General features: G+C 44.3%; 1 protein-coding gene across 7 annotated transcripts in view; it reads left to right on the top strand.

Moving 5' to 3' along the window:
* FAM172A (family with sequence similarity 172 member A) overlaps positions 1 to 25,169 on the top strand; it is a 266,356-nt gene that overhangs the window by 206,852 nt on the left and 34,335 nt on the right. The window contains exon 12 of one of the 7 annotated variants that reach the window (XM_054184764.1): positions 3,016 to 13,087. The exons of the other annotated variants lie outside the window; for them this stretch is intronic. Within the exon in view, the coding sequence (XP_054040739.1) occupies positions 3,016 to 3,080 (65 nt within the window). The 3' untranslated portion in view covers positions 3,081 to 13,087. Of the gene's footprint in view, positions 1 to 3,015; positions 13,088 to 25,169 lie in introns of those variants that run through there. 7 annotated transcript variants of the gene reach the window in all.

Here is a 25,169-nt window from a genome sequence, read left to right on the forward strand (position 1 = left end):
CGCCTGGGGGGGAATTTAGCCCGGTCTCTGGTCAGCCAAGGTCGTCTGTCACAAACCCCCCCACCAGTGTCTCCTCCTGGGCTTTTTTAGCACACTAGCATATATGCCCTGAAGGACCCAAGCTCAGATTTATCAGTGTTGTTGGGATAAGTAATGGCGTTTTAGAATAATGCACCACATCCTCACTGCTTTTATGCACTTGAATCCCTCCAAATAGGTAATAAGCAGACATTTTAATACTTTAGGCATACAAATTATCTTAACGGCTGTCAGCAATGCCAACTACATCAAATTCCTGCTCATGGCTGTGATTGGACATCAAACAAGAATTGGAAAAACTCCTAGGGCTGGCATAGAATTGTTTTTAACATTCCTTTTCTTTTTCTTTGCCACATAAATTAAACTTATTTGCAACACATGGAGGTTAAATTTATATCATATTTGCCTTCTTAGCACCCTGCCCTCAAGTTGCTAATTTAACAGTTTTCTGGCTGCTCCATCTAGCTCTCAGCCGAGAAGATTAGTTTCCAAACCTGTGAGATAACCAAAAGATGAGAAACATGGAGCTCTGCGATGCCGTTTTTAGAGGCCCTTTTCGCAGTGTATTTGCACTTTAAACTTTCTCCTATCAAGGAACATGCCTATATTTGGAAGGCCCAATTTTCTGTTGAGGGGACTTGTCATTTTCTGCTAACCAGTGTCAGCAACTAATCTCGTCATGGTAATGTACAGGGACAGTTAAGTGACTTGTTTTAAATGCATTGTGATTGTTACCTATTTACTAAAAGCAAAAGCAAACAACTGCTTATAACTAATGTTCAGATGCTGATTGTTTACACCAATAGTGTTAAGGACAAGGCTAATTTAAGCAGACATATATTCTTACATTATGACATGAAAACCATACTCTAAGTGATAATTGTTTATAATATATCTATCAATATTTTACGTACTTACATATTCCAATAAATATCTTAATTTAATGAGCCACTTTTAATAACTGATTATTTTTTTTTTAATGATATTCCAGTTTTCAAGTGAAAGAAGGGAATAGGACATTTCCCCTCCACATTAATCCTGTTATTTTAGGTAATTTTACAAGACATGCCCACAACAGCTTAATAGGGAAATAATCCGCATGGTTAATACGGCAAATTGTTTTAGATGATGTTCGTTATTGCTGCTGTGAAAAGAGTAGTCAGTTTGAAGGCAAATGTCATGTACTTCTGAACAAACGCTGTTAAGTGCCCATCGTTACTCTTAAGGACAAGGGTTGTCTTTTTCAGGGAGTTTAATCTTTGTGCAAATGAGGCATTGGGTATAAAAGTTCTTATCTCTTTATCTGAGATTTTTATGTTAATATATAGTTTGGAATGATACATCGTATAAGATATAATGTGTATATATATGATTTTTATTACATATAAATAAAAAACCCTATATTTGAGGTCTGAAGGCCAATTTTTGACTCTTAGATACTGACATGAGGATCCCTTTGAGTCCCACAGACGCTTTACACACGTGCACAAGGGCAGGCCTTGGCTCTGACTTTGCCTTGCGAGGCAAGACAGCTTGTGTTTTGTGTCCCTCTTTGCCTCCAGGTGTTTGGTGCCGTTACGTCGGGGTTTAAACTATATACTCAGCTGAGTGTTAAAGTAGAAGGGCTTCTCCTGTGTGTCCGAACACGGGTGCGTGGTGTGGAGGGAGCTCCCCAGCCCTGCCGGAGGCCGTCCGTCCGTCCTGCGGATGCTCCCACTGGAGTTTTCCCATGGGGAATGTAAACAAAATCTCGAAACACTCGTGGCCCAGGAGCAGGCATCACTTTGCGATTCTGGGGTAATTGAGCTTCAAGGCGTCGTCATTACTCTGAGCAGTTACATTAAAACGCTTGTGATTTGGGTAATTTGGGGGCAGAAGTCTAGACATCCGCTTGTGCACCTCGGTCTGTTCAGTGAAATCTGTTCCCTTTCGTAGAATCATAGAATCGTAGAATCTTCATGGTTGGAAGGGACCTTTGAGATCATCGAGTCCAACAGCATAAATGGGATATTTTTCAGCATAAGAAATATCCCATAAAATCAAACACATCTAAGATGACAGTTGAAGATCTCCTAAAGCAGTACTATGCTGGACGCTGATAATAACCCGTGTCAGAGCTGCTAGATGGGGTTTGTTTTATTTCAGGAGCTCTCTGGATGCTTATGATTCTGACAGTTTCCTGCCACTGATTGCAGAACGTGGACTCATGCGTTAGGTACAGCTTGCAGATTCAGCACAGCTTACGGATCTGGCAGATTTCTTTTGGCAGCTGGGACCTGATTCAGCTGCCACTAAAGGTTCGCAGTGGTTTTGGTGGGTCTCACGTCAGACCTTTTGTCCCTGCAGACCACTGTTTTAAACCAAATGCTGAGTGTAAACTAATGACAGTTTTTAAGAGTGAGGGGTTTTTTCCTTCTTTTAATAGCCCTGGATGAAACTTATTAAACATTTGTGTCATGTGTTGTCTGATGTGATTCTCTCCATTGTTCTTGAAGCACACATCTCCTGTCCTCCAGGAAAGTGTCATCTCCCCATAAAGACCTGCCAGCAGAGGAAGGGGTGAAACCTTAGGGGTCAGGGAACTCAAAGAGCACAAGAGGGACCCTGAGGTCTTGGCTGGAAGTTTGGTCACCTTCCTTTGAGATGTTGGCTTGAGACCCCTTCCACTGAAATTGGTTGCTGCTTCTAATGTCAGTGGTCTAACCCCTGCACTGTCACGTAGATGAAGGTTCTCCTTTCCTCATCCATCCTAAAAAAAGAGTGATTCCTGCTTGGTTTTTTCCAAGGAACAGCATTCGTTGCTTGCAGGCATTGCTGGTCTCCATGACTGTAATCAGCTGGTCTGTGCTAATTGATTATTTTTACCAATGCCTTCTAAATGCCATGCATTTTTTGAAAAAGTAGATCGTGGGGTGGAGTAGCGGGAGAGGCAGAGTGTTCACTCAAAGTAACAGTGGGATTTTTTTGTACACTAAGGAGAGGAGTCAGCGACAGACACAAGAAGAACCAAGAGGTTGTTTTTTCTTATTCGTTGTCTCTGAGCGAGGACAAAGTGAAGAGGACCACAAACATCCAGAGGAGATGGCCCCAAACTCCAGTGGGCTTTCCCACCAGCCAGGCACCACAGATTGCTCTCACTGAGCCAACACAGCAAGAGGATGCCTTCAACAAGGAGAGTAGATGTGAATTGTGCATTAATACCGGTATACCCAGCCTGTGGGGAACCTGGTTGGACCGGGAAGCAGATGCCCCTGCGGAATCCATCCATCGTGTTGTACAATGCCAGTAGAAGGTGCACACACAGAAGCCTGGGGAGATCAGTGCCCATGTCTCCCCACACCCTTGTACCTTTGCACCAGAGCAGCTCAGTAGAGAAAGGAGGATCTTTCCTGTTGTTTTGCACGTGGATGATAAAGCTTATGTTTTATTAAAAGTCCAGAAATTCCAGATGAAATAGAAGTACGAGCACTTACATCACTTGCTGTCAGATTGTCTCATTTGGGCTTTCTGAGAGCTCTGCTACTCGTTGATGCAGGGAAGTCCTGGGTTCTGCTCGTTTGTGTCTTCAGTGGAACTACGTTTGTATTTGTACGGTTTTAGCAGTGCGTTCACAGCTTGTAGTTTGCACCCACAGATAACTGACGTTATCGTGGTAACAGAGGTGCCAGCAGTCACAGGCGGATTGATTTGTCATCCTCCAAAGCTCTTATCAGCCACGTAAAAAATATTCCTCGTGTAAATGAGGAAATAGAAATTGGTTTTGAATAGCTGTTCTTTCCATGCATAGGTTGTTTTGTTACACGTTTTGTTAATCCTGGTATGATTTTTCTGCGCTACATCTTTTTCTAAACTTTTCTCCTGATTTAGTGCCTGACTTTCTTTAACGCTACTGAATGATTTACTGAAGCTTTACAAGTGATATTACATCTGCCGGAGAGACTCGGTGAGCTGAGTGCTGTCCCCAAATATGATACAGTATTGTGTTAGCATTAATATGGATATTGATGCAAAATCAATGCAAATAGACTCCACATCTAATCCCACACTCCCTCACTCAAGTTCACTGGCAGCAGCAGCAAGTTACTTCTTTGATTTCAGTGCTGGATATACAGTATTTATGAGGGGTTGCACTTTACATCCTTGCTTTGGTTATCATTATGCCAGAGTGCACATTAAAACAGTTTTTAGAACTAAATTTGTTTCAGCGTTGTTGTCAGACCCTGCTTAGGCAAACTTGACTTGGGGTTTTGGCTTAATTAGCTTGTGGCTTCCCCCAGCAAAGACTTCACTGGCTTCTTGAAGGTGCAGAACGTAACTAACGTCTTGTACCTGTACGAGATGACACAGGACACGGCTCACAGGGGCGAGTGCCCGCGATGCGCGGGGCAGGGCTTGGCCATTCCACACATTCTCCTCCTCAGGATGGCTGCAGAAAAAGTGTCTGGCTCCGGCGCACTATTAGGCTGTAATTAGTGTAACTAACAACTAATATGAAAGAGCAGGATAGAGGTCACCACAAGACTTCAAAGGTCTTCACAGGTTAAGGTTGGAGGGCAGTCTATCCCCTCGCTTAATCTGTTGCCGTATCTTCTGAGATTTGTTGAAATCTTCAGTGACCTCTAACCTTGACGTGTTGCTCTCCCGTAATTTACTGGTCACATGCCATTTTCTTTATTTCTGTCCATTTAGACAGGCATGGGTCTTTGTGATCAGCGTCTCCCTTTTCTGTTCGGATATAAGTGTGCCCAGGTAAACAGCTTTTTGATGTGGGATAAAGGCTGTGGCTTAAACCGCTTTAATGCTCTTGCCCTGCTAGCTTCGCACTCGTCAGAAACGGTTGTTTTGCTGTGCTTCAGCGTGTGGTTTGTTGATGACGTTTGACATGTAGATTAGGCTCAGGTTTAAAGTTTAGCTATTCTAATAAGTTGCGTATTGTACGATCGTTTACAAAAGATACTAAATATCAGACTTTTATGAGTTGCTTTCTTAAACCTAACTCTCCAAGTACAGTTTTGTTTATGTTTTCAGTAAATGTGAAAGCTCTTACTGGTTAAGTGTGCAACTCAAGGAGAATTTATATTGTGGGAAAAATCAGTAGATACTCCTCCATGATATTTTGGTATGGGAGACAAATACTCATCAAGGGAACTCTGCTGTTCCTGGTGGTTTGGGGTGTTTTTTCCCCATGGACTCAGCGTTGCGTCTCTCCCGTCAGTCCCAACGTACACGGGTGGGTAGGTGGATGCTCTCCCTTGGGACAGACGTGGCCATTCCCATGGTGGGAAGGCGAGTGGACCCCTCCAGGGATGCCCTCGGGCTTCCACCCTCCGCTGCCCCCGCATCCCGCCCTGTGGTCCCTGCCGGTGTCCGAGTACCATGGGTCTGGGGAGGAAAACACTCAAAATCGATTCAGCAAAGCAAAGACATGCAGCAAGCTACTTGCCTGCACCAAACCGAGCATGGGTTTAATTATCCTTTTAACCGATTAAAACACTTTAAAAGACAGTAAGAGCGATGGAGAGGGAGTGAGAGCAGCCCGATGTTAGATTTAAAGTTCAACAGGGGGAAAAAAAAAATCATACAAGGATTTCACAAGCAACGACACTTGGATGGTATTTGGGAAATCTTTTTCTTTCAAGACTATCTTGCCATTAACTATGGGAGTAGCACATCAAAGCTGCACTGACTTCAAAGCTTAGAACCACTTACGGCTTCCAGCTATTACTAAAACCTACCACTTCACCCTGCCAGCAACTCATCTCAGCTGCCTCTGTAAGTTACACCCATCTACTTCCTGCCTTCTGATTTTGGGGAGGGGAAAAAAAAAAAAAAAAAGCCCGAAAAAAAAAGAAAAGAAACCCTGTAAATTAAATATAGCTGTTCACACTGCAGCGATGTCAAAGTCAGGGGAAAAAAACAAACGGAGGCATTAAGACATTAAAGATTTAGTACAGACTCATCGGTGATTTACATATGCGCAGTCCCATTTGGCCAACTCTAACGAAGCCGTCTGCTTTGAGGAAGTTTCCTGGCTGCATTTTACCCCTGCATAAAAGCCCGTGAGCGAGGTGTTTAGGCCGTTCCATAGGTCCAGAGGTTCCGTATAGCTTGGCAGGAGCTATAGGGATAGCCACTTTGAGTCTCCGGGATACCTTCCCATAGGCAGCACGTGCCACGGAGTCAGTTCCCATCCCTCTTCTGGAGCGACGATCCGTGTCCCCTGATCCGCAGAGATACCCCACCTCAAAACGGTGATCATCACTTCTTGCTGCAATATTATTGATTCTTTCGCATTAGCAGGAGAGGCTGTGGAAGCAAACTTTGCATATTTGGCACTTTGGGAGTCCCTGAAACAACTCATTTGTAGTAGTATGGAGCTGTGCTGTGCGCTCTGAACTGATATAAAAAAGGCTAAAACGTACCGAAATTGTAATTTATTGCAGTATTAATATTGTTCAACACTTAAAATTGTTACATTGTTATTTTCTGATTGGGAGTTTTATGCCTAGGCTTTTTAAAATGGTACATTAATCTCTGAATAAAATTTGTCTTGCAAATGACATATTAATAGAAAGTTAGGAACAAGTGTGGGTCTTTGAGTGTGTTTTATATAACAGTTTATATGTTCGGTACAGATCAATGACATGCTCTCTAGAGCTAAATGCCATTAATCCATTTACAGCTGCTCATTGCAATGAAGAGAAATTACCACTGAAAGAGCCAATCGTACGCTAAGGAGAATTTCTCTGCTTCCCTGCATGGTCTTCTATTTTGAAAATGCCTTTCTGAGTGTTTAAAGCCAATCTTTTTTCCTTTTTTTTCCCCCCCTTTATTTTTTCCCTTTATGAGGAAGGAGTTGGGGCGCTGGTGGCTTTGGAGGTGGCCCCGCACGGTGCCAACCTTGGTGGCCGTGGCCACCCCTGCCCCATGGCGGGGGCGTCTCATCCTCACACCCCCACACACACACACACAAACGAGGTGTTTCTGCAGCAAAAGTATGGCAGATCTGCAATAGAGAAGAGTGGTGGAAGTTAACAGGTTGTTTTGGTGGACGGTGGTTGCCGCTAGGTGTAAATAAATGAATTATAGCACAGCGCAGTCAGTTGGAAAAAAGAGAGTATTGGCGCCTAAAGAGTTGATGTATGAAAAAAGCATACAGGAATTTACCGTGAAATCTAAAATGCGTATGGCTAGTGTATGTTCTGTCCGAAGAATGTGTCTTTGCTTTAAATATGTAAAGGGGCAGATGGGAGCTTTCTGGCTGGCTGGTGATGCAATCAAAATGCCAGATTATTTGAAAAAAATTGTTATTATAGAGTCAGGTATGACTCCAACAATGCATTTGTATATTTCACTGCGTGCTAGTTCTTTTTTCTTCTTAAAGAGTGCATTTTTCTGAAATAAACTGTGCAGACGAGGAACTGCACAGTCATTTGGAGTTCACTGAAAATATAGGAGGACATCATGTTTCCTGTCCGTATGTTAAACTTGGCATATTGATTTTTTTGCACAGCTTGCAGCATAGAAATGTGATCTACAGCTACGGCGAGGCAGGCTAACCACATGTGAATTTGTTAAGTGCTGCTGGATTAGCAGGAATCATCGGACTGTGCAAGTGCGGAGACTTGACTTCTGTAACTCTTTATTTATGGCTTAATCAATTAAAATAACAAGTTTTGATTTTATCGGCTGTAAATAAATAAGCACAAATCATGTGCAGAAGCTATTGTTCCGTACGCTTGCTTGTTGTCACCATGTAAAGGCTCTGAAAGTTAGCCGCAGTGTGTACCCAGGCTGGAGCTGGAGTTAAGGGTCAAATATGTAAAGGTTAGCGACTGTTTTTTAGATTAGTGCAGAAAATTCAGGAAGGCGTAGCGTGTTCCTTAACTTGCAGGTTTTCATCTAAATTTGCCATTACTTTTCTTTGTATATTCTTCGCCTGTTTAATCTTTTGTTCCCTTTGTGTTCAAAGATACCGAGATTACGGGAGACACCGGTGCTGCAGCCCGCATTTAAATTTAGTTGCGGCAGGGCCGTGCGGAAAAGCGTTCTTCTGATGTGGGGCTGGCTCGCTCCCCTCTCTACATTATTAAACCTACTTAAACACCTCCATTATGCCGTTCACCTTGCTTGACTTCAAAGAGCGGCTGGGGCTGCGTGGAGGGGGTGAGCTGCAACTCCGCCGGGCGGGTTTCCCGTGGTTTCTTAGAAATGTTAATGCGTTTTCCGCTGTGTTTATGAAGTTATATCTGTTTGCGGCTGGATTTCAGGGGAACGTTCCGCAGGTCTAGAATCAAAACAATGAGACACCCAAGACAAAGACGGCGGCTAAAGATACTTCGGCATTTGAAGTCATTGCCATTCACCTTTGGAAACCTTTTCCACCCAAAAAAAAAAAAAACCACAGAAAAAACAATTGAATGAAGAGGTTACTTTGGGAGAAAGCAAAGTTGAGGCTGTTCTTGAAGAACCTTCTGAGTGCAGGCTCACTGAGTCCCTCATGAAAATGACATGGGCGAATGCCTGGCTTATCACTCACAGTTTATGGGGAACTAATCTGTTCAAAATGTTTGGAATAAGCTAAAACCTGGCTTGCTCATCTAATGAAAAAGGTCAAAAGAGAGAAGAAAGTGCCACTGGTTTGTGTTAGGTGACACTGTGCCCTGCTTGTCTAATTTGATTACACAGAGCTACTGAAGCCCCAGGCAAAGCTGATTTTAGCTATAATCAGCTTCTTAACCTTTTGAGAACTAACGTAAACACTACCTACCAGTGGTTAATTATGTTGCTCTGTTACACACAACAAAGTGCAAAGGTAAAAGTGTAGAACTGCAGTAACACATGTTGTGACAAGATCACTCCAGGGGATTACAGCCCTCTACGTTTTATCTGCACTCATTGATTTCTTTCTTAAAAATTAAAAACGGGCTATGAGCAGGGAGCGCCGGTTTATCAGTTTCAGGCAGCGTTGCCCTGCCGTGCCGCTGCCTCATCTCAAATTCCTCTGACGTTTGGAAGGGGAGACCGAGCATAGGTTGGACCACTGTGGTCGCAGACCCGTTCTTTTTTTAATTAGTTCGGATTAACTTTGTTCTAATTGCTTACTTGTAATAAACCATACACGTTCGCTTCCTCTATGATGAGTATCGTCCAGAAGTTTTGTAAGCTCTTTGGCAGACGTGCCGTGTCCGTGTGACATACCTGTCTTTAGGTGCGGTAAGTGGGATAAATTTTATTTTCAGATTTTGCATATACATACTAGGCAACAACCTAAAAGCTGAGGCACAAAAAATGTCCCTCTGCAGGACTGTGTATTCTAGTTTGCCATGTGTTTTAGTTCATAAACTCCCTCTAGTTTGCCAGAAAATTTGCATTTCCATGAACTTCAGGACTTTTAGGAGACTTCTAAGCCAGTGGACTTTTGGTATATTTTATATTTTCCTGACTCATGCTGATCCATGATGTTTTTTTAAGGAAGCCATGATCTACTCATCTTCTTACATACTTGCTACTCCTATATACCTGCTGCTTGGAGGTAGCAACTTGCGCCTTTCTGGATTTTCCACTCGAGAGAGCACACTTATTTTACTCCTCCTGTGTCCCACTGTTTCTATCAGCAGTGCCTCTAATCAGCGTCATTCTTCTCCGACAGCTGGCTCCAAGAAGCACCCGTGATGGGTTATCGTTACGAGCAGCAGCATTAGCGCGGGTGTTGGGGCAGCTTTGTGCCGCCCGCGTGCTCCACGGTATCTCGGGGGCATCGTGGAGCTGGACCACCGGGTCTCAGGACCTTCAGTGCCTTCTGCCCATGTGCTTCCCACCCAAATTCCTGGTGGTGTGCTGGGAGAGCTGACAGATCAGCAGGATTGTGGGTATGCCAGGGAAAGAGATGAGCCCTTGCTTAATTCAGACACTTGTTTTATCAACTAAGATTAATAACATTAATAACTAGCATTAGTAAAGCAACAACACTAAAGAAAATGCCACTTACACCAAAATAACAAGTAATAACACAACACATGCACACACAAAAAAATGACACATGACCTGTTGTGGTTATGTAGAAGGTCAGAGTTGGTTTCCTTTTCTCGCAGGCAATAGCTGTAAGGTTTACCATACACGTATTTGTCCATGGGGATGTTATAGTGTGTGGAGAGGAGGTTGAGCAGACTGCTGGCTTTTGAGCATCAGAGAGGCGTCAGACTCACACACCTGACTCCGAGTGTGGTGCTGAGCGGACCCTTGAGGCCTGGACATCAATGAGAAATAGCTCATGAGCTTCTGAACATGTTAGTGGTTCAGTCTTCATCTCAGGCTCCATGGTTTCCTCCAAGAAAGGCATATGCATAAAGAAACTGAGGCTGAGCGTGACCCCTTCGGGTTTCTTGCAAACCTTTTGGAGGTTCAGCCTCCAGCTCTACAGGCCGCCTCATGTTGTGGTGGCCCTTCACAGCCTGCCAGCTACTGTGCACAGCGGGGGGACTTCTGGCCATGCCCTGCATTTCCCACAGGAGACTTGAGAGGGACATTCTGCAGGCACAAAGATGACCTCATCTGTTGGTGGCAAGTAATGTTTTCTAGGGTTTCACGTGGACTGTGTTGTGCCTGTATAGCTGCCATGTAACACTTTTTTTGACCTACTCTAACCATCCCTGTCTCCTTGCTTTGATTCGTGGTAGAAGAAAACTAATTTCAAGTATTTGTTGTGTGTGTCACCATGGCATCAGTTGCATTTCCTGAACCAACAGAAAGCTTCATCTCTAGCAAAACTGGACATCATTATTCTGAAGCAACGGGCTATTTTTCTAGGTCTTTTCCTTCACGAACAGGAAGTGGGATCAGATTCTCTCTTCTGGTCCAGCTGTCTGAGCTGGGAAGAAGAGGCTGCTGAGGCAGGTCTGCAAAACCCATCAGTCTCCACATGTAGGACTGGATGTCCTCGTGCCTCCTTGTTTCCTCAACGCGTTTCAGTTAGAGGGAGGTTTTGTGCAAAGTTTCTGACGCGTGAGTGTCTGCTTTCCTCCAGAATAATTATCTGGGGACCGTTTGCATTGGCCTAATTGCTTGGGTAGTACGAGGCAACGAATAGGAATAACGCAACAGAATTAGAGTGATGTCTTTGCCCTCCAGAAGGAAACTTTGGAGCCCCTTGCTCAGTAGTTAATTTCTAGAGCACATGGCACAAGCACCAGAGTTTGGCTGAGTCTTAACAAATTAGGTAACTCTGTGGTTACTCACAAAGGAAATTAAAGACTTTTTTTTCTGTTCCTGGGTAAACTCAGAAGCGAGGGAAGGCACCGCTGGTGCCATGACACCGGCAGCAACTGCTCCCCAGTGCCTCTTTGAGGGGCAGCCTTTCTTCCCATCCGCCGCCACGAGACATGAAAGCGCTGCTGCTCCCGACTGCTGAAAGGTACCGGCGTGCTGCACAGTGCTGGGATCACAGCAGTGGCAGATTTTGATCCAGACCTAGCAGAAGTGGGACCCCGAAGAAGAGGAGTGTGGCTGGCACAGGGGTGAATTTATCAGAGGCTGCACAGAGCGGATCACAGGAGCTGGAGTCGAGCGATAGTTGCTTTTTCCCCCACAGAGAATAAATTGCTACCCTTTGCAGCAGCAGATAGAGGATAAGTCAACAACAACGCATCGCTGCGGGAAAGACAAACCTTTTACCGAAATGTCTAAATAAGCTTATAGCTTGCAAAACTATCAGTGAGGCTTCAGCTGGGAGGCTACGTATGCTGATGGGCAGCACAGCCTGTGAAAGAGGAGGAAGAACTGGAGAACCTCCAAAGGGGAAGCAACAGAAGTGATAAGAAGTCTAGAAAGCGTGGCCTTCGGGAAAAGGGTGAAAAAACTGAGAAGGCTTAACCTAAGAAAAAAAAAAAAAACAAAAAGGACTGAAAGAAAGAACATGGTGGAAATCATCGGCTGTGTGAAAGGCTGTTGCAAAGAAGAAAGGAACCGTCTGTTTTCCATGCGCCTGGTAAATAGTACAGTAAGGGATGAAATTAAATCGTGGCAGGAAAAGTTTGGATTAGACCCTGAGGGAAACGTTCTAACGGTATGGGTGGAGGACACTGCCTGCGGGTTCTCCGTCCCCGGAGGAGGTGGTTAAGGACAGGGCAGACAGAAGTTTGCCACCAATGACATCGGTGCTGCAGGTCTTGCTGTGGGACAGGGCATGGACCTTGGGACATCTCTGTGACACCTGCTTGTCCACGAGTGTATGAATAAGCAGAGGAAAAGTAAAAGCTAAGGGACTGAGAATCCCAACGGCACAAAGATTCTCATGTGGACAGTTTTGAAGCAGCTTTCATAATTTTGAAAACACCTTTCCTGGGTTTTTTGTGTAGGTATAATAAACACTGTACAATACAATCAGGCAAAGCTGTTGTAAAATAGAAATATTTTTTTTAATATTTGCAAAGATAATACATGGATGAAAGTTTGAGTTGTGATTTCTGGCAGGTGCGTTGGGTGACATTATCTCTTGGTTTTAGCACGAAAGAGAGAACTGACAGTTATTGATAACAGTGTCCTCCCCAGCCTGACATACAATAGCAGAAGAAGGTCTGTTAGGAAGCGTTAGCCAGGAAGATGCTATCCCTTGTCATTGTTTTTGATGTCCACAACGTCCCCAGTCAGGGAATAAAACAAATATATCATGTTGCTGAGGTGGTCAGTCACAGGCAGGGAATAACAAATAAGCCTCGGTAAAGTGTGTATGAACTATCCGTTTACGAATCCATTGAACACATACATACAGCAAACAGTCTGAAATCTGGATTGCTTTGTGAATTTGCTAACCAGAAAAAAAAAAGGGGGGGGGGGGGGAAATGCATGTAGCTAATGTAATTTATAATAAGTAAATGAACCCTTTATACAGCACAGTAAAAGGCAGAAGGGTGAGAAGTGAAGTCTGCCTTTTATTCATGTTAATTCCAAAACGTCTTCAGGCAAGCCATTTGCAGTAAGTGAAATTAGTAAAATAAATCGTGCTGATCAGTTTGTTCCTGATCTTACAACTTGTAAATAATTCTTTGCTGAGAACACTACTACCTTTAATGGCAATTGTGTGGGCTGGGGCCAGCTTCACTTCCACTCGGTTCCCAGGAAAGAAAGGAGCAAAGTGCTATTGCATTTGCAACGTTTTCCAGAGAATGGATTGGAATAATGATCTGTCTGGGGAAAAAAAAAAAAATATACAGAACCAGATCAAAACACTACCCCAGGAACCTTTTATTTTGGTTTTTTTTTTTTTTCCTTCCATGAGGTCAGATCCCCAAACTCCTGGGAGTTTGGACAGTGGGGATGCTTTAGTAAATGTGCAGTGAGAAAACTGCCAGATTGAAGGTTTCTTAAGTGCTACTGTCCAAAATCACCAGCCATGCTTGAAAATAGTAATTCTTGACAGAACATGCACTCTCAGTATGTGACTTTTAGCTGCAGGGAGCAGAGCATATGCTTTAGTGCCAAAAAGTTGTTTTGAGGGGTTTTTTTATTGTGTTTGTGTCATAACCTTTTCTATGTTATGTTTTTATATTTTAGGCTCTTTTCCTATTTCAGTCTTCGAGACTTGCCATGAAAGCCCAACGTAAATAACTGCAAAAAAAACCCTGCAAGCCTACAAATCATTTAAGAATTTCTGAATCTATAATTGATTCTTTGCATTATAGACTGATGTGATACCCAGTACACACAGTGACATTTTAATTCATGCGGGAAGGGAGTCCTTTTCTTTTTTCTTTTTTTTTTCTTTAAGATTAAATAAGAGAAAGCGTTTTGGCCCTACAGGGTTTGTGTATGGTTGCTTTGCTAATTCAAAATATGCGTCCTTCAGTCAGCCATGTATGATTTAATGAATCAGTCCAGAAACTTCTGAGCACCCAGAGTTTCCATCATTGTCGGTGTCACTGGGACATGAGGATCCTGAGCACTTTCGTAGGAGTTGCCCAGCACCTTGTTGGGTTTGACCATTAAATCCCCGACCGCGCTGAGACTCACCCAGCCAGCCCTCTCCGCTCCTTTCCTCAAGCTTCATCCAAATTGTGCAGTCACTGAGGTCTTCAGAACACCTCTCTCTGCTTTTTTGGGGTGTCCTGAGTAATTTGTCTCGGTAGCAGAGTATAAGCATCACACATGGCGACTTGAGCCAGGACAGCAACACTTTAGGTAGATTTGAGTTTTGTTCTTACCCAGGGGCAGACCTCAGTCTCTTGCATTAAGAGTAGACAGTTAAAGGCACTTTAATAAACTCCAGGTAATAAAACAGGCTGATTTAAGGGGTTTAACACCCTGATTGCATGCAGGCTGGCTTGCTGCAGGAGACCTTCTTCAGGAGACCTCTTCAGGGCATGCTCTAGTGGCAGAGATTGTAGGGTTTTTTATTTGGTTGGTAGGTTGGTTTTTTTGTGTGTGTATGGTTGGACTCGATGATCCCAAAGGTCCTTTTGAACCATGATGATTCTATGATTCTATGACCTGTGCACAGTTCCTGCTCAGCTGTGGAGCTGCAGAGTATTTAAGGGCAAGTCACAGACCTTTAAAATGCTCCTACTTAGACATCTTTTCACTTTAAGTTCAGCAGGGAGAGGGTTAAAACCCATTTGGCACAGCCAAATGGAAGAGTTGGCACTATAGGGTCTGTTGGGAAGAGGAGCGGGTTCACCAGCAATGTCACTAATTTATTGGAAGAGGCACTTGCCATGGCTTGGTAGAGCTGTTTCTCCAATCCGTGCTTGCACATTCCAGATGCATTACTTTTTCTATTTGTTACACCTTGTTGTCTCTTGCTCTAATTCAATTTCAAGATCATGGATGATGGTATTAGACATTGATAGCAATATCCGTTGTTTGCATACAAAGATGGTAGGGTCACCTCAGGATATCAGCAGGTCATCACACCAGCAGAGTATTGCAAATACAAGATAGTAACAAGTATTTCCCTCTCATTTATGGTTTTGTAGTGAGTTGGTGGTGGTCTGTATTTTGTTTACAGGGCCTGCAGTGATCAGTTGCTGTCTTGCACATTTTAATCTAAATTTCTTGCCCATCCTAGCTGTGTGGAAAAAAAGCTTGAAGATTTTTCAGCTAATACTGGTCAGGCTCAGAAACAAGAACCCCCAAATTACTTTTTTAATCTCACGGTTTTGAAGTCATCCTCACTGGTGCTTTGTGAAATTTTTGGAAGCTGGTGGAGGCGGGAATGCATTAGCCAAAGTTGGAGATGGAGATTGAGCTCGGATGGCTCGGTTGGGTGGACAGCACAAGCAGTGTGGATCTTCTTCTCGCCCAGGTCTGCCACGGGTACCCTGAACTTTGATGGGCAACGAGGAGAGGGACAGCACTGTATATGTCTGCCTAACAAAATGAGGGCACTCTGCTTCACCAGATAATACTGGATAATAGGCTGTTTCATGCAAATAGTAACTCCCTAGCAATTACATTATGCAGCTAGACACTAAAGACAAATCTTACAAAAGTCAGTCTAAATTTGTCTCTTTGTTGTGATAGACAAGATGAATATGCAAATAAATGAATGGTGTGAATATTTTGTACTCTGTCCCAGGCAATACTTGGAATTAAGAAACTGTGTACAGGGGCTTGGAGCGTGGCTCATGACACGCAGAGCTTTAATCTCTGTCCCCAGCAGTCAGCCCACCACAAAGCCAGGGCTACTTCTGTCTGGTGTTGGCAAAATTATGAATAAAATATGAAAATTGTGTGTTTCAATGGGCAAGTGCCTGACCTCACAACTCATAGTCTCAGCCACAAATGGATGTGGGGATAGGTTTAACTGCCTGTCCCTTTGCCGACCACCTCATTACCAAAGGCCATATGGGGGGTACACACGTTCCTTCAACCTTAAATTGCAAAAAAAATGCATTTGTGCTAACGTGGGTACGTTCATTTCTGCTAATTCTACCTCGGGGGCCGTCGTTCCAGCAGAAGGGCAGGAGAAGCAGCAGAGAACAGCAGCGCTTCAAAGCCCTGCGGCGAAGTCTGCGGGAAGCTGGTGTGCTGGAGCCCTGAAACATGCTCCCCAGCCTGGAGCAGTTTTCAGAGCATGTGTAGGCATATTGTCAGGGTACACAAAAAGCTTGTACTGAGACTGCCTGCTCTGCGAGGGCTTGGAGAACACGGTATTTCAATTTCTAGGGTAATAAATTGATGCTTAGTTGTTTACAGATGCAGAATAATATCATTTGCAATGTTACCAATACCTTTGATAGTCAGCAGTTTCATGTCTTTTTGTAGTTAGATTCATAACTTTCCACTGTTCTTAGTCTATTGGTCTTTGTGGTTTGTTTTTTTAAATTTAGAGATGGTTGAAAATTCAAAGTTGGGTAGTCTCTAGTCATGGTCATGGTCATGGCCATGGCCATGGCCATGGCCATGGTCATGGTCATAGTCAGTGCAGAACTTCTCCACCTTCCAACTCCTTGTCTACAGGAGGGATCTTGTGAAATTGTCTGCCCTGTGTCCAAAACATTCCTTATTTAGAGGTGGTTCTGATTTCTGGTTGCTCACAAGATCTCAAGGTACACCAGTAGACGAAAGTGCTGCCTGCTCTAGGTGTTTGGCAACAAATATGGAGCACTTTCCTTAATGTCCCACAGTGGGAGAAGAGGTCCTTCGGTTAGATCGGGCCATCTAGATACACAGTAGAGCTGAGGCTGTCTCTCTTCTTGCCGCGTGCAGCTTCTTGATAGAGCTTGTCTGCTTGCTGTATTTAAGCATCTCCAAGTGGGAGACCAATAGTAACAAACATCAAGGCTTAACCGGACTGCAGAGCTCCACTGGGACAGCAGAACCAGGGACATGGTGTCGGCGCTCAACAGGGTGCATCTGGGTGGGAGAGGTAGGAGGAGGGGTCCGGATCTGTGGGCCTGGTCCCCAGGGCTCTTCCAGAGGGACTGTTGGTGGCACAGGGCTTTTGGGCATCGCACCCCACTGGAAAACTTCATTGTGTGCAGTGCATGGAAGTACTATTAACCCAGCTCCATGTGTGTAGTGACTTTGTAAGAGGATTTTGGTCCTGGAGCTGTACCTCAGCACTGGATGTTGTGTTAAATGCTGCACAGGTACCACATCCCTCCTGGTTAATTGCATGGTCCAGGCATCTCAGCATGCCTCATCCCTTGGTTATTACTTCTTCTGGTAATTTCTCCCTGCTGGCCATGTGAGCCAGGTTGGGCTGTGGAGCTGGTGAGTTGGATGTCAGCAGGAAGAGGATTGTAATTTGAAAAAAAAACAAAAATAACAGAATCATTCAAGTCGTCCATTTGTGTGCACTTTTTTTCCCCCTAAAGCTGTCTACCCACTGCTGTCATCTCAGGTGAATCCTGGCTGTAATATAGAAAGCACAAAGAAAACAAACCTTCTTGAATGAGAAAGGTCAGGAGGAAATCTCGTCTGACCAAGGGGATGTATCTTTAGCTGGTATAATATTGAATCATGGAAATGCAAGCTTGGAAGGGGCCTCAGGGGGCGTATCCCTCTGCCAGGTGCCAGTATGATAGAGCTATAGTTTCTCTGTCAGGTGCTTGTTTATACGTAGATCTATATAAAGGCTCTGTTGGTACGAGTGTGGTACAATGGAGACGTCTAGGTGGTGCAGCAGATTCCATATGCTGGTACAGTCTGCTGGGGACAGAGGTTGCATGGACACCCCCTCTGCTGTCTCCTCACACTTCTGTTTTCTGGGTTGGCATATGTAGAGTTTCCCCTGCTTTTCCGTACCCCAAGGCAAAGACAGGTCATGTGCTAGCCCAAAGCTCTCAAGAGCCGACAACGACCATGTGTCACCCACAGCAAACAACCGTTTGGACAGCCTACACTCATCCATCAGGGCCGGCATCTCCTGATGACAAACCTCATCCTTTGGAGGTTCCACATCATGGCCTTCAGGACCTTGGTGGAAGCTAGGTTGTCCGAAGGTACTCCCTAATTTCTCCATGCTTTGCTTCCCCATCCCTAAAGCAGGGATGCCACCACTCTGCTGTGGTGGTACATGTGATCCAGGTGGTGGGACATACAGACTGTATAGCAATGAACCCAAGACCCAGAGTGTAGAAGATCTCTTTATTTTAGCTGAGATGTTTATTTTGGGAGGTGGAACCATGTTAGGAAGATGGCTTTAACAAAATCTTGGCCAGCTGCTATGAAAACATCATCTGAAGTTTATTGGATAGTGATAAAAAAGAGTGAGATCAAATTCTTGTCACTGCTGGTAACAGGAATGCAAGAGATGTGAAGATCCAGAAGGGAAAATGGTGTAAAAATACATCTGGCCCTGCCCATGCTGGTGTTACACATCTGATATAGTGGAACTGAAACATCGAGAATGATTGAAAGTATATTTGAAGATGTGTAACCTGTGGCAGACCTTAATACTTACAAATGAGAAACTGAATAAGTATTTACTACTATGATCATTTACAGCAAACAAGTAAACGATGCGATACCCTTTGAAACAGTAAAATAGAAAAAAATTTTAAAATCTATAATTTTAATCAAAAGTTTGTTTCAGTCATTGAAATTCTGTTATTGCTGCTTACAAACATTAAAGTCAATCAAAACATCAGTAGGCTGCAAGATCAATATTTTTAATATGTTTGCATTGCAGTGCTGCAGATTTTTGGCTAATGGATCTCACCCATATTGATTTCCATGGGAAATGTTAGTCTGATACTGAAATAATTAAAAAAAAAAGCCAGGGATTATTGGTTTGGAATTTTGAAGGAGATAGAAGTATAAAAATTGGTTATTGACTGAATTGCTTGGGGTGAATGAACCTTGGGCACTTGCAATAAACTTGTAGCACAGAGTCATTACCGAATACTACCTTAGTCCCTTAAACCTAAAATCAGTCAATAACCTATTATAACAATGCAAATTGTGGTGAAATAACATAGCAGGTCATTTTCAAAGCAGCAGGATATTCATAAGCATCTATATACATACACGGATGGATGTATTAAACCACCTCCGGGATATGCACATAGCTGATTTTCGAGTTTATTTTAATATACTGAGTTTATGTTGGTATTAATGTGAAAGGGTTGGTTTGAAGTAACTGTTTAAAATAAGTTTGATGGCTCTGTGGCTACTAAAATGAATAAAAATGCAGTAAAATGTTATATACAAATGCATAAATGCGTCTATTCAATAGTGTCCCAGTTCTGGACAAATGCAGGGTGAGGTTTTGGGGTTTTTTTTCCTCTATTTATTCTGTGTTTGGGGGGTGCAGGCAGGAAACTACAAGGAGCGAGTACCCTGAACCTGCACAAGTGTCCTGGACCCAGACTGTCCTCACCCTGTGCCCCACCACTGTCCCGCCTGGTTTCATAGAATCATAGAATGTGTTGGGTTGGAAGGGACCTCTAAAGCCCACCTAGTCCAACCCCCCTGCAGTCAGCAGGGACATCTTCAACTAGATCAGGTTGCTCAGAGCCTCATCCAGCCTGGCCTTGAATGTCCCCAGGGATGGGGCCTCCACCACCTCTCCGGGCAACCTGGGCCAGTGTCTCACCACCCTCAGTGTACAGAACTTCTTCCTAATGTCTGATCTAACCCTGCCCTGCTCGAGTTTAAACCATTGCCCCTCGTCCTGTCGCTACATGCCCTTGCCAACAGCCCCTCCCCGGCTTTCCTGTAGGCCCCCTTCAGGGACTGGAAGGCCGCTAGAAGGTCTCCCCGGAGCCTTCTCTTCTCCAGGCTGAACACCCCCAACTCTCTCAGCCTGTCCTCACAGCAGAGGGTCTCCAGCCCTTGGATCATCTTCGTGGCCCTCCTCTGGACCCACTCCAATGGGTCCGTGTCCTTCTTGTGCTGAGGGCTCCAGAGCTGGACACGGTACTCCAGGCGGGGTCTCACCAGAGCAGAGTAGAGGGGGAGAAGGCCCTCTCTGGATCTGCTGGCCATCCTTCTTTTGATGCAGCCCAGGATGCGATCGGCCTTCTGGGCTGCAAGCGCACGTTGCTGGCTCATGTCCAGCTTTCCACCCACCAGGACCCCCAAGGCCTTTTCCGCAGGGCTGCTCTCTATCATGTCATCCCCCAGCCCGTATTGATAACGAGGGTTGTCCCGACCCAAGTGTAGGAGCTTGCACTCAACCTTGTTGAGCTTCATAAGCTTTGCTCGGGCCCACTTCTCTAGCTCGTCCAGGTCAGGTTTCTGCACTCCTTATTCATCCCTGTATTCCATATGCATTATGATTTTGCTTAGCTAGCGTAATTCTCTTTTTAAGAGAGGAGTCTCCTTGCACAGGGGAATCATGGCTCTCTGTGATACCTGCTGCAATAAATCACTTCTCCGTTGCAGAACATACATTCCCAGCTGGGGAGCGGGTGAGTTTACCACAGGTAGGGCAAAGCATTACTGTCCGGAATGCTAATTTTTTATTCACGGTTAAACGAAACACCTGAGCAAAGAGCTGCCTTTTGGTTCCTGCTTTGGAAACGCTCTGAGCCTGCATTTCACTCCGTGCCGGGGACCGGTAGCTGGAGTGTTTCTGCTAAAAGCAGGTACTGCAGTATGCAAGCTGTCAAGTGAAATATATTTTCACCTGAGCGGTATAAATATTTAACAAGTATATACTAACACAGCTGCGATAACTCAGTGCCTGTGATAGTATGGGAAAGAGAGGTTGTGTTTATATTTTATCATTACAAAGTAATCTGTGGACATTTTCCAGTTTTTTTATTCTTTTTTTCCCTAATTGGTTACTTTGCTCATACCTGGCAAGGAACAAAAGTGGACCAAATCGCACTGCTCTGCTTGGGTCAAAATATAAGAGAATACGCCATATGCCAAGCTCAGCAGAAACCTGGTAGAGGCAGGATCAGTAATTGGTGCCTCATGTTAACTACAGATGTCTGACAACAGGCAGGTTACTGTATCCCGCCGGAGTCTCCCTGGACCAGCACCTTTTGGGAATAACTACTAATGAAGTCTAAAATTTCTCAGTAAACTTGCTAATAGGAGTCTCGTCGTTGGCGAGGCACCTCTGTAGTTACTCTTCAGGTCACGTAGCTTCCAAATAATTAACATCCTCCAAATTGCTTGAGCCAGGTATTTAGGACGGAGTGATGCGTGCGCTGCTGGTGGCATCCCTGCCGCGGCACTGCATGGCATCGGGATGGTTTTCCACTGTCCTCCTTCTTATTGTGCCTTGACTGGCATGGATTGCACTTTTGGGGTCTTTTTCACAGTTTTCATTCTTTTTTAAGTTGACACCAAAACAATGTTTCAGACCAAATCTTTCCCTGTTTTCCAGTTCTGCAGCCCAGAAGTGCTGATGCGCGTCTCTATTCTGTCATTGTTAAAAGAACCAGTAGAAAGATGAGGAATGTTTCCTAAAAACAGAGAAGTAAGGGAAGATAAAATCTTCATTTGTAAAAATCAGTCATCCTCATAGCTTGAAACTTTTTAAAGTTAAAATAACTAATGGAAAATAATATTTTACCTTTCTTCCCCATCAGAAGCAGAGACTAAATATGTGCAGGCAGGGGTAGTGAAAAAGGGAAACTAGACCTTCTCCACTCCTGGTATTTTAAATTTCCTCTTTTCTTAATGAGGAAAAGGAAAATATTTTAAAAGAAAGTAAAAATAGTAGTGTGTTCCCCCCCCCCGCTTGTTTTTGGAGATTTCCTAACCCTTTTCCATTCAGTACAGAGTAAAAGTTTGAGCTTTAGGACATTTTCTGAAGAGAGAGAACTAAACCAACCAAGAAATCCAACAATGCTGCGTATTTTTTTCCAAAACCTGTATAAAAAAGACCAATTTCTAGAAACCATATTTTATTTAAAAAAAAAAAAAAAAACACCAAAAAACTTCCATGGTACCATAGGAAAAGTTTAAAAGAGCCAGAACAAAGGAGGGTAAAATTTTCTTGGTAGTTGCAAGTCACCTTCATGAATGAAGTAGGAAGGAAAAGAAAGAAAGTACAGTGAAGGTCTTGTAGGCAGTTCGTGGCTGGGTGTGGAAACTTGAGGTGATGAAGTAGCAGGACCTCACAAACACGGAGACGAAGATCTTTTTTCCCCGTAAATGATGCCAGCATGTTTTTTTCCCGTGCATGCACTGTTTTGCAGGGGGTGGAGATGCTTGCTGTTGAAAAGAGCGTTGTGTGCCGACTCTGGCACCCGATGCAAGCTCATCCTCCCTACAGGAGTCAAACAGCCACAGCTATTTTCATAATCCCCCTCTGCGAAGTGAAAGGAACGCGGTTTTTTTGCAATAGTTGTTGGGGTTTTTTTTAAATGCTGTGGTTCGAAAGCACCATAAGTATTTTTTAGGCGCTGTGTTTCAGAGGAAGCGACCCCAATATTTACACGGGGAGAGCCAAATGTCTTTGCTGGGAAATGTTGGCAACGGGGCTGAGCGTCAGTTCTGTGGGTCTGCAGGGCAGGGTTTCACACCCCGGCAAAGCTCCCCAGCATCAGTTCTAACTCAGACAGCCCCAGGGGACCCGATTTACGGCCCTGTCCCTTGGCTTCTCCAGACCCTCATATTTTACACCCTTTGCTCAGGCTCCACACAAGATGGTCCATGAGATGATGATGCTCAAGTTTATGCGCCGGGGGATATTCCTACAGCTGAGTTGGAGGCATTAAGCACTTTAACATCGTTTTGGCTTCTTCTGATTCATAATAAAGGGCGGGAAACCTGCTCACCCTGGGAAGGCAATTGTGAAGTGGGTTTAAAGATGAGTGAGCTGTCAGGGGAAGTGATGGGAATAACACAGCCCTGCTTCCCGGAGTGGTGGGTAACCTGGCCACAGAGCCCTAAACACGGGTTTCCTACAGGCCGAGATGAGGATATAACCCGTAAATGGAGTAAATTATCAGGGCTTTAGCTGCATAACTCGCCTTGACTTCAGTGGGCATTGTGGGGCTCAAACGTGAAGCAATGCCCTACAGAGTTAGGAAGCAGTCTCTTGGAAATGTTAAAAGCATCACGGTTTTTTGCCTTTGTTTTCTGAATTCTGTGATCATATGCAAAACTGGTCATAATAGAGGAGGTTATTTTGATAACCTCGTGGTTCAGTTACAGAGATAATACAGGCTGCAGTGATTTCAAAAACACACAAAAAAAAAAAAACTGGAAAAAACCCATGGGGATCTCCTAAAACATTTTTTTTTCACAGACGAGCAAAACTTGGCTTTTTTTCCGCAGAGTAGACGCATGAAATATGTATCCTAACTGTGCAATCTCATTGCATATACTGCAGAAAAAGTCCCTCTACTCAAGTGTACTGCATGTATGTCTACACACATTGAACAGGAGCTGGCATGTCACGGCATCGAAGACTTTCTGGCAGTGTTTGCCACGTCTGTGTTGTTCATGGTGAAGAAGTTGCGTGGGATATTCTTTGACGGTGACATACGTACCTTGCCGGCTGCAGAAAAATGGTGTTGAAGAGATTATAAATTTGTTATAAAGCTCTGCAGTGACGTGTTTTCTGTTCTTAAGTAATGGGGTTTGGACACGTAAAATGTTCGCCATGGCCCCAGTTCGGGAAGGCTCCTGAAGCGTGATTCCACAGGACGCCGGGCACCATCGCATCTTACTGAATTTTACACAAATCAGGGATGTACAGCGTCCCGCAGGACTGATGCCTCAGCCACGTGCGCTGCTTTCAGTGCATGCCGAAATCTTTCAGTGAATTTAAGCTAAATTTTCGGTTCTGCGGGCTTCAATTTCATACGTGCAAAACAGATAATTCTGAATATACTTTCCTGCTGTGTGATACTCTGTTATATTTGTAATCAAGTCTTCCAGACAGGTAGTTTGCGTGCACCTGAACGAGATAGCTCTAAAATAGGCAAGCTGTGTCAGTTCAGTGCATATTGCTATTGTTGGTGTAGTAAAATACGGAAAAAAGTAGCAGCTCTGTGACAGCCGGGCAGCCTCACGATCCATCCCAACAGTCGGTGTTCTGCTTTGAGCCAAAAATAAGAGTATAGATATGGCATTCAATCCGTAGAGCACGAGTTTTTGAACTTTTTTTAAGTTTGGGAAAAAGTTAGGAGGTCCCTGTCAGAAGGAGGTCGGAAATGGCACGCAGCGATTGTGTGGCGACGTGGTGTTGCAGAAATTCCTCTGGAGTCACGGGCTGCTGGATCCCCGTCGCCATCGCACACCTCTTCCCTCCCCCACACCCAGTTCCTCCCTTCTGTCGTAATGGGGGAGAAATTGATTCCGAATGTGTTTTCTTGACCCCCCTACTCCATACATGTTAGCGCCTAACCTTAAGCGATGTTTCTACAGTCTCGCCTGTATTTACAGTAATTATATGCATAATGTAGCATATTATTGTCTGGACTTCCTGTTTAATCAGTACAGAGCTTCTTACAAGTGCAGCTGAAAAGGGCAAACAAAATTAAAGCTTTATATACCAAAACAAGTTTGATTTGCTAAGCTCCCAGCATTCCAAAGTACACAGATTTGTTCCACCAAGTTTTGCGATGGCTTGCAGATGGGCAATGATTAATCAGAGAGCTAACTGTGAAGTAGTTTGCAATTAAACTGGAAAGCTCTGAAGCATGCTAATTGAATCAGAAAATTAGAGACACTGAAGAGTAATTGGCTATTTCTCATGCAGCAGGTGCCAGGCCACTCATCTGTGGAACAAGGTATTTAAGGCGCATTAGCACTAGTAAAAATACTTCTTGATATGGAACAGTCAGATTTTCTGCTCATTTTCACCATGGATGTCAAAACATGCAGCTGTGATGTCTGGTGCCCTCAGCCCATGTTGCAGGAGTTGGATCAGGGTCGTCGTGAACCCACACGTACGTACGCCGTGTCTCAGGGCAGGTGGAGGCTGAGGAGCCTGAGCCGCTTCCCGGCCCTTGCGGACAAGCAAATGCCTCCTTTTCCTTTTCTTTTTTTTCTTTAAAAGTAAACCTAGCATGTTGTCCAGGTTGATCGTCAGGCTGTGGGGAGATCAGCTCTGCACTTTGGGGTCCTCCTCCATAAACCAGGGCGATGCTTGCTCATCTGCTCCAGGTCCGCCCCTGGAAAAGTGATGCATGGACGCTGGGTGACGGTGGTGTGGGTTCTCACTGTGCCATCCGGCTTCTTGGTCTTTGCTGGGGAAAAAAGGAAAAAAAAAAAAA

The sequence above is a fragment of the Rissa tridactyla genome, chromosome Z, assembly GCF_028500815.1.
Source record: "Rissa tridactyla isolate bRisTri1 chromosome Z, bRisTri1.patW.cur.20221130, whole genome shotgun sequence".
Taxonomy (NCBI): Eukaryota; Metazoa; Chordata; class Aves; order Charadriiformes; family Laridae; genus Rissa; species Rissa tridactyla.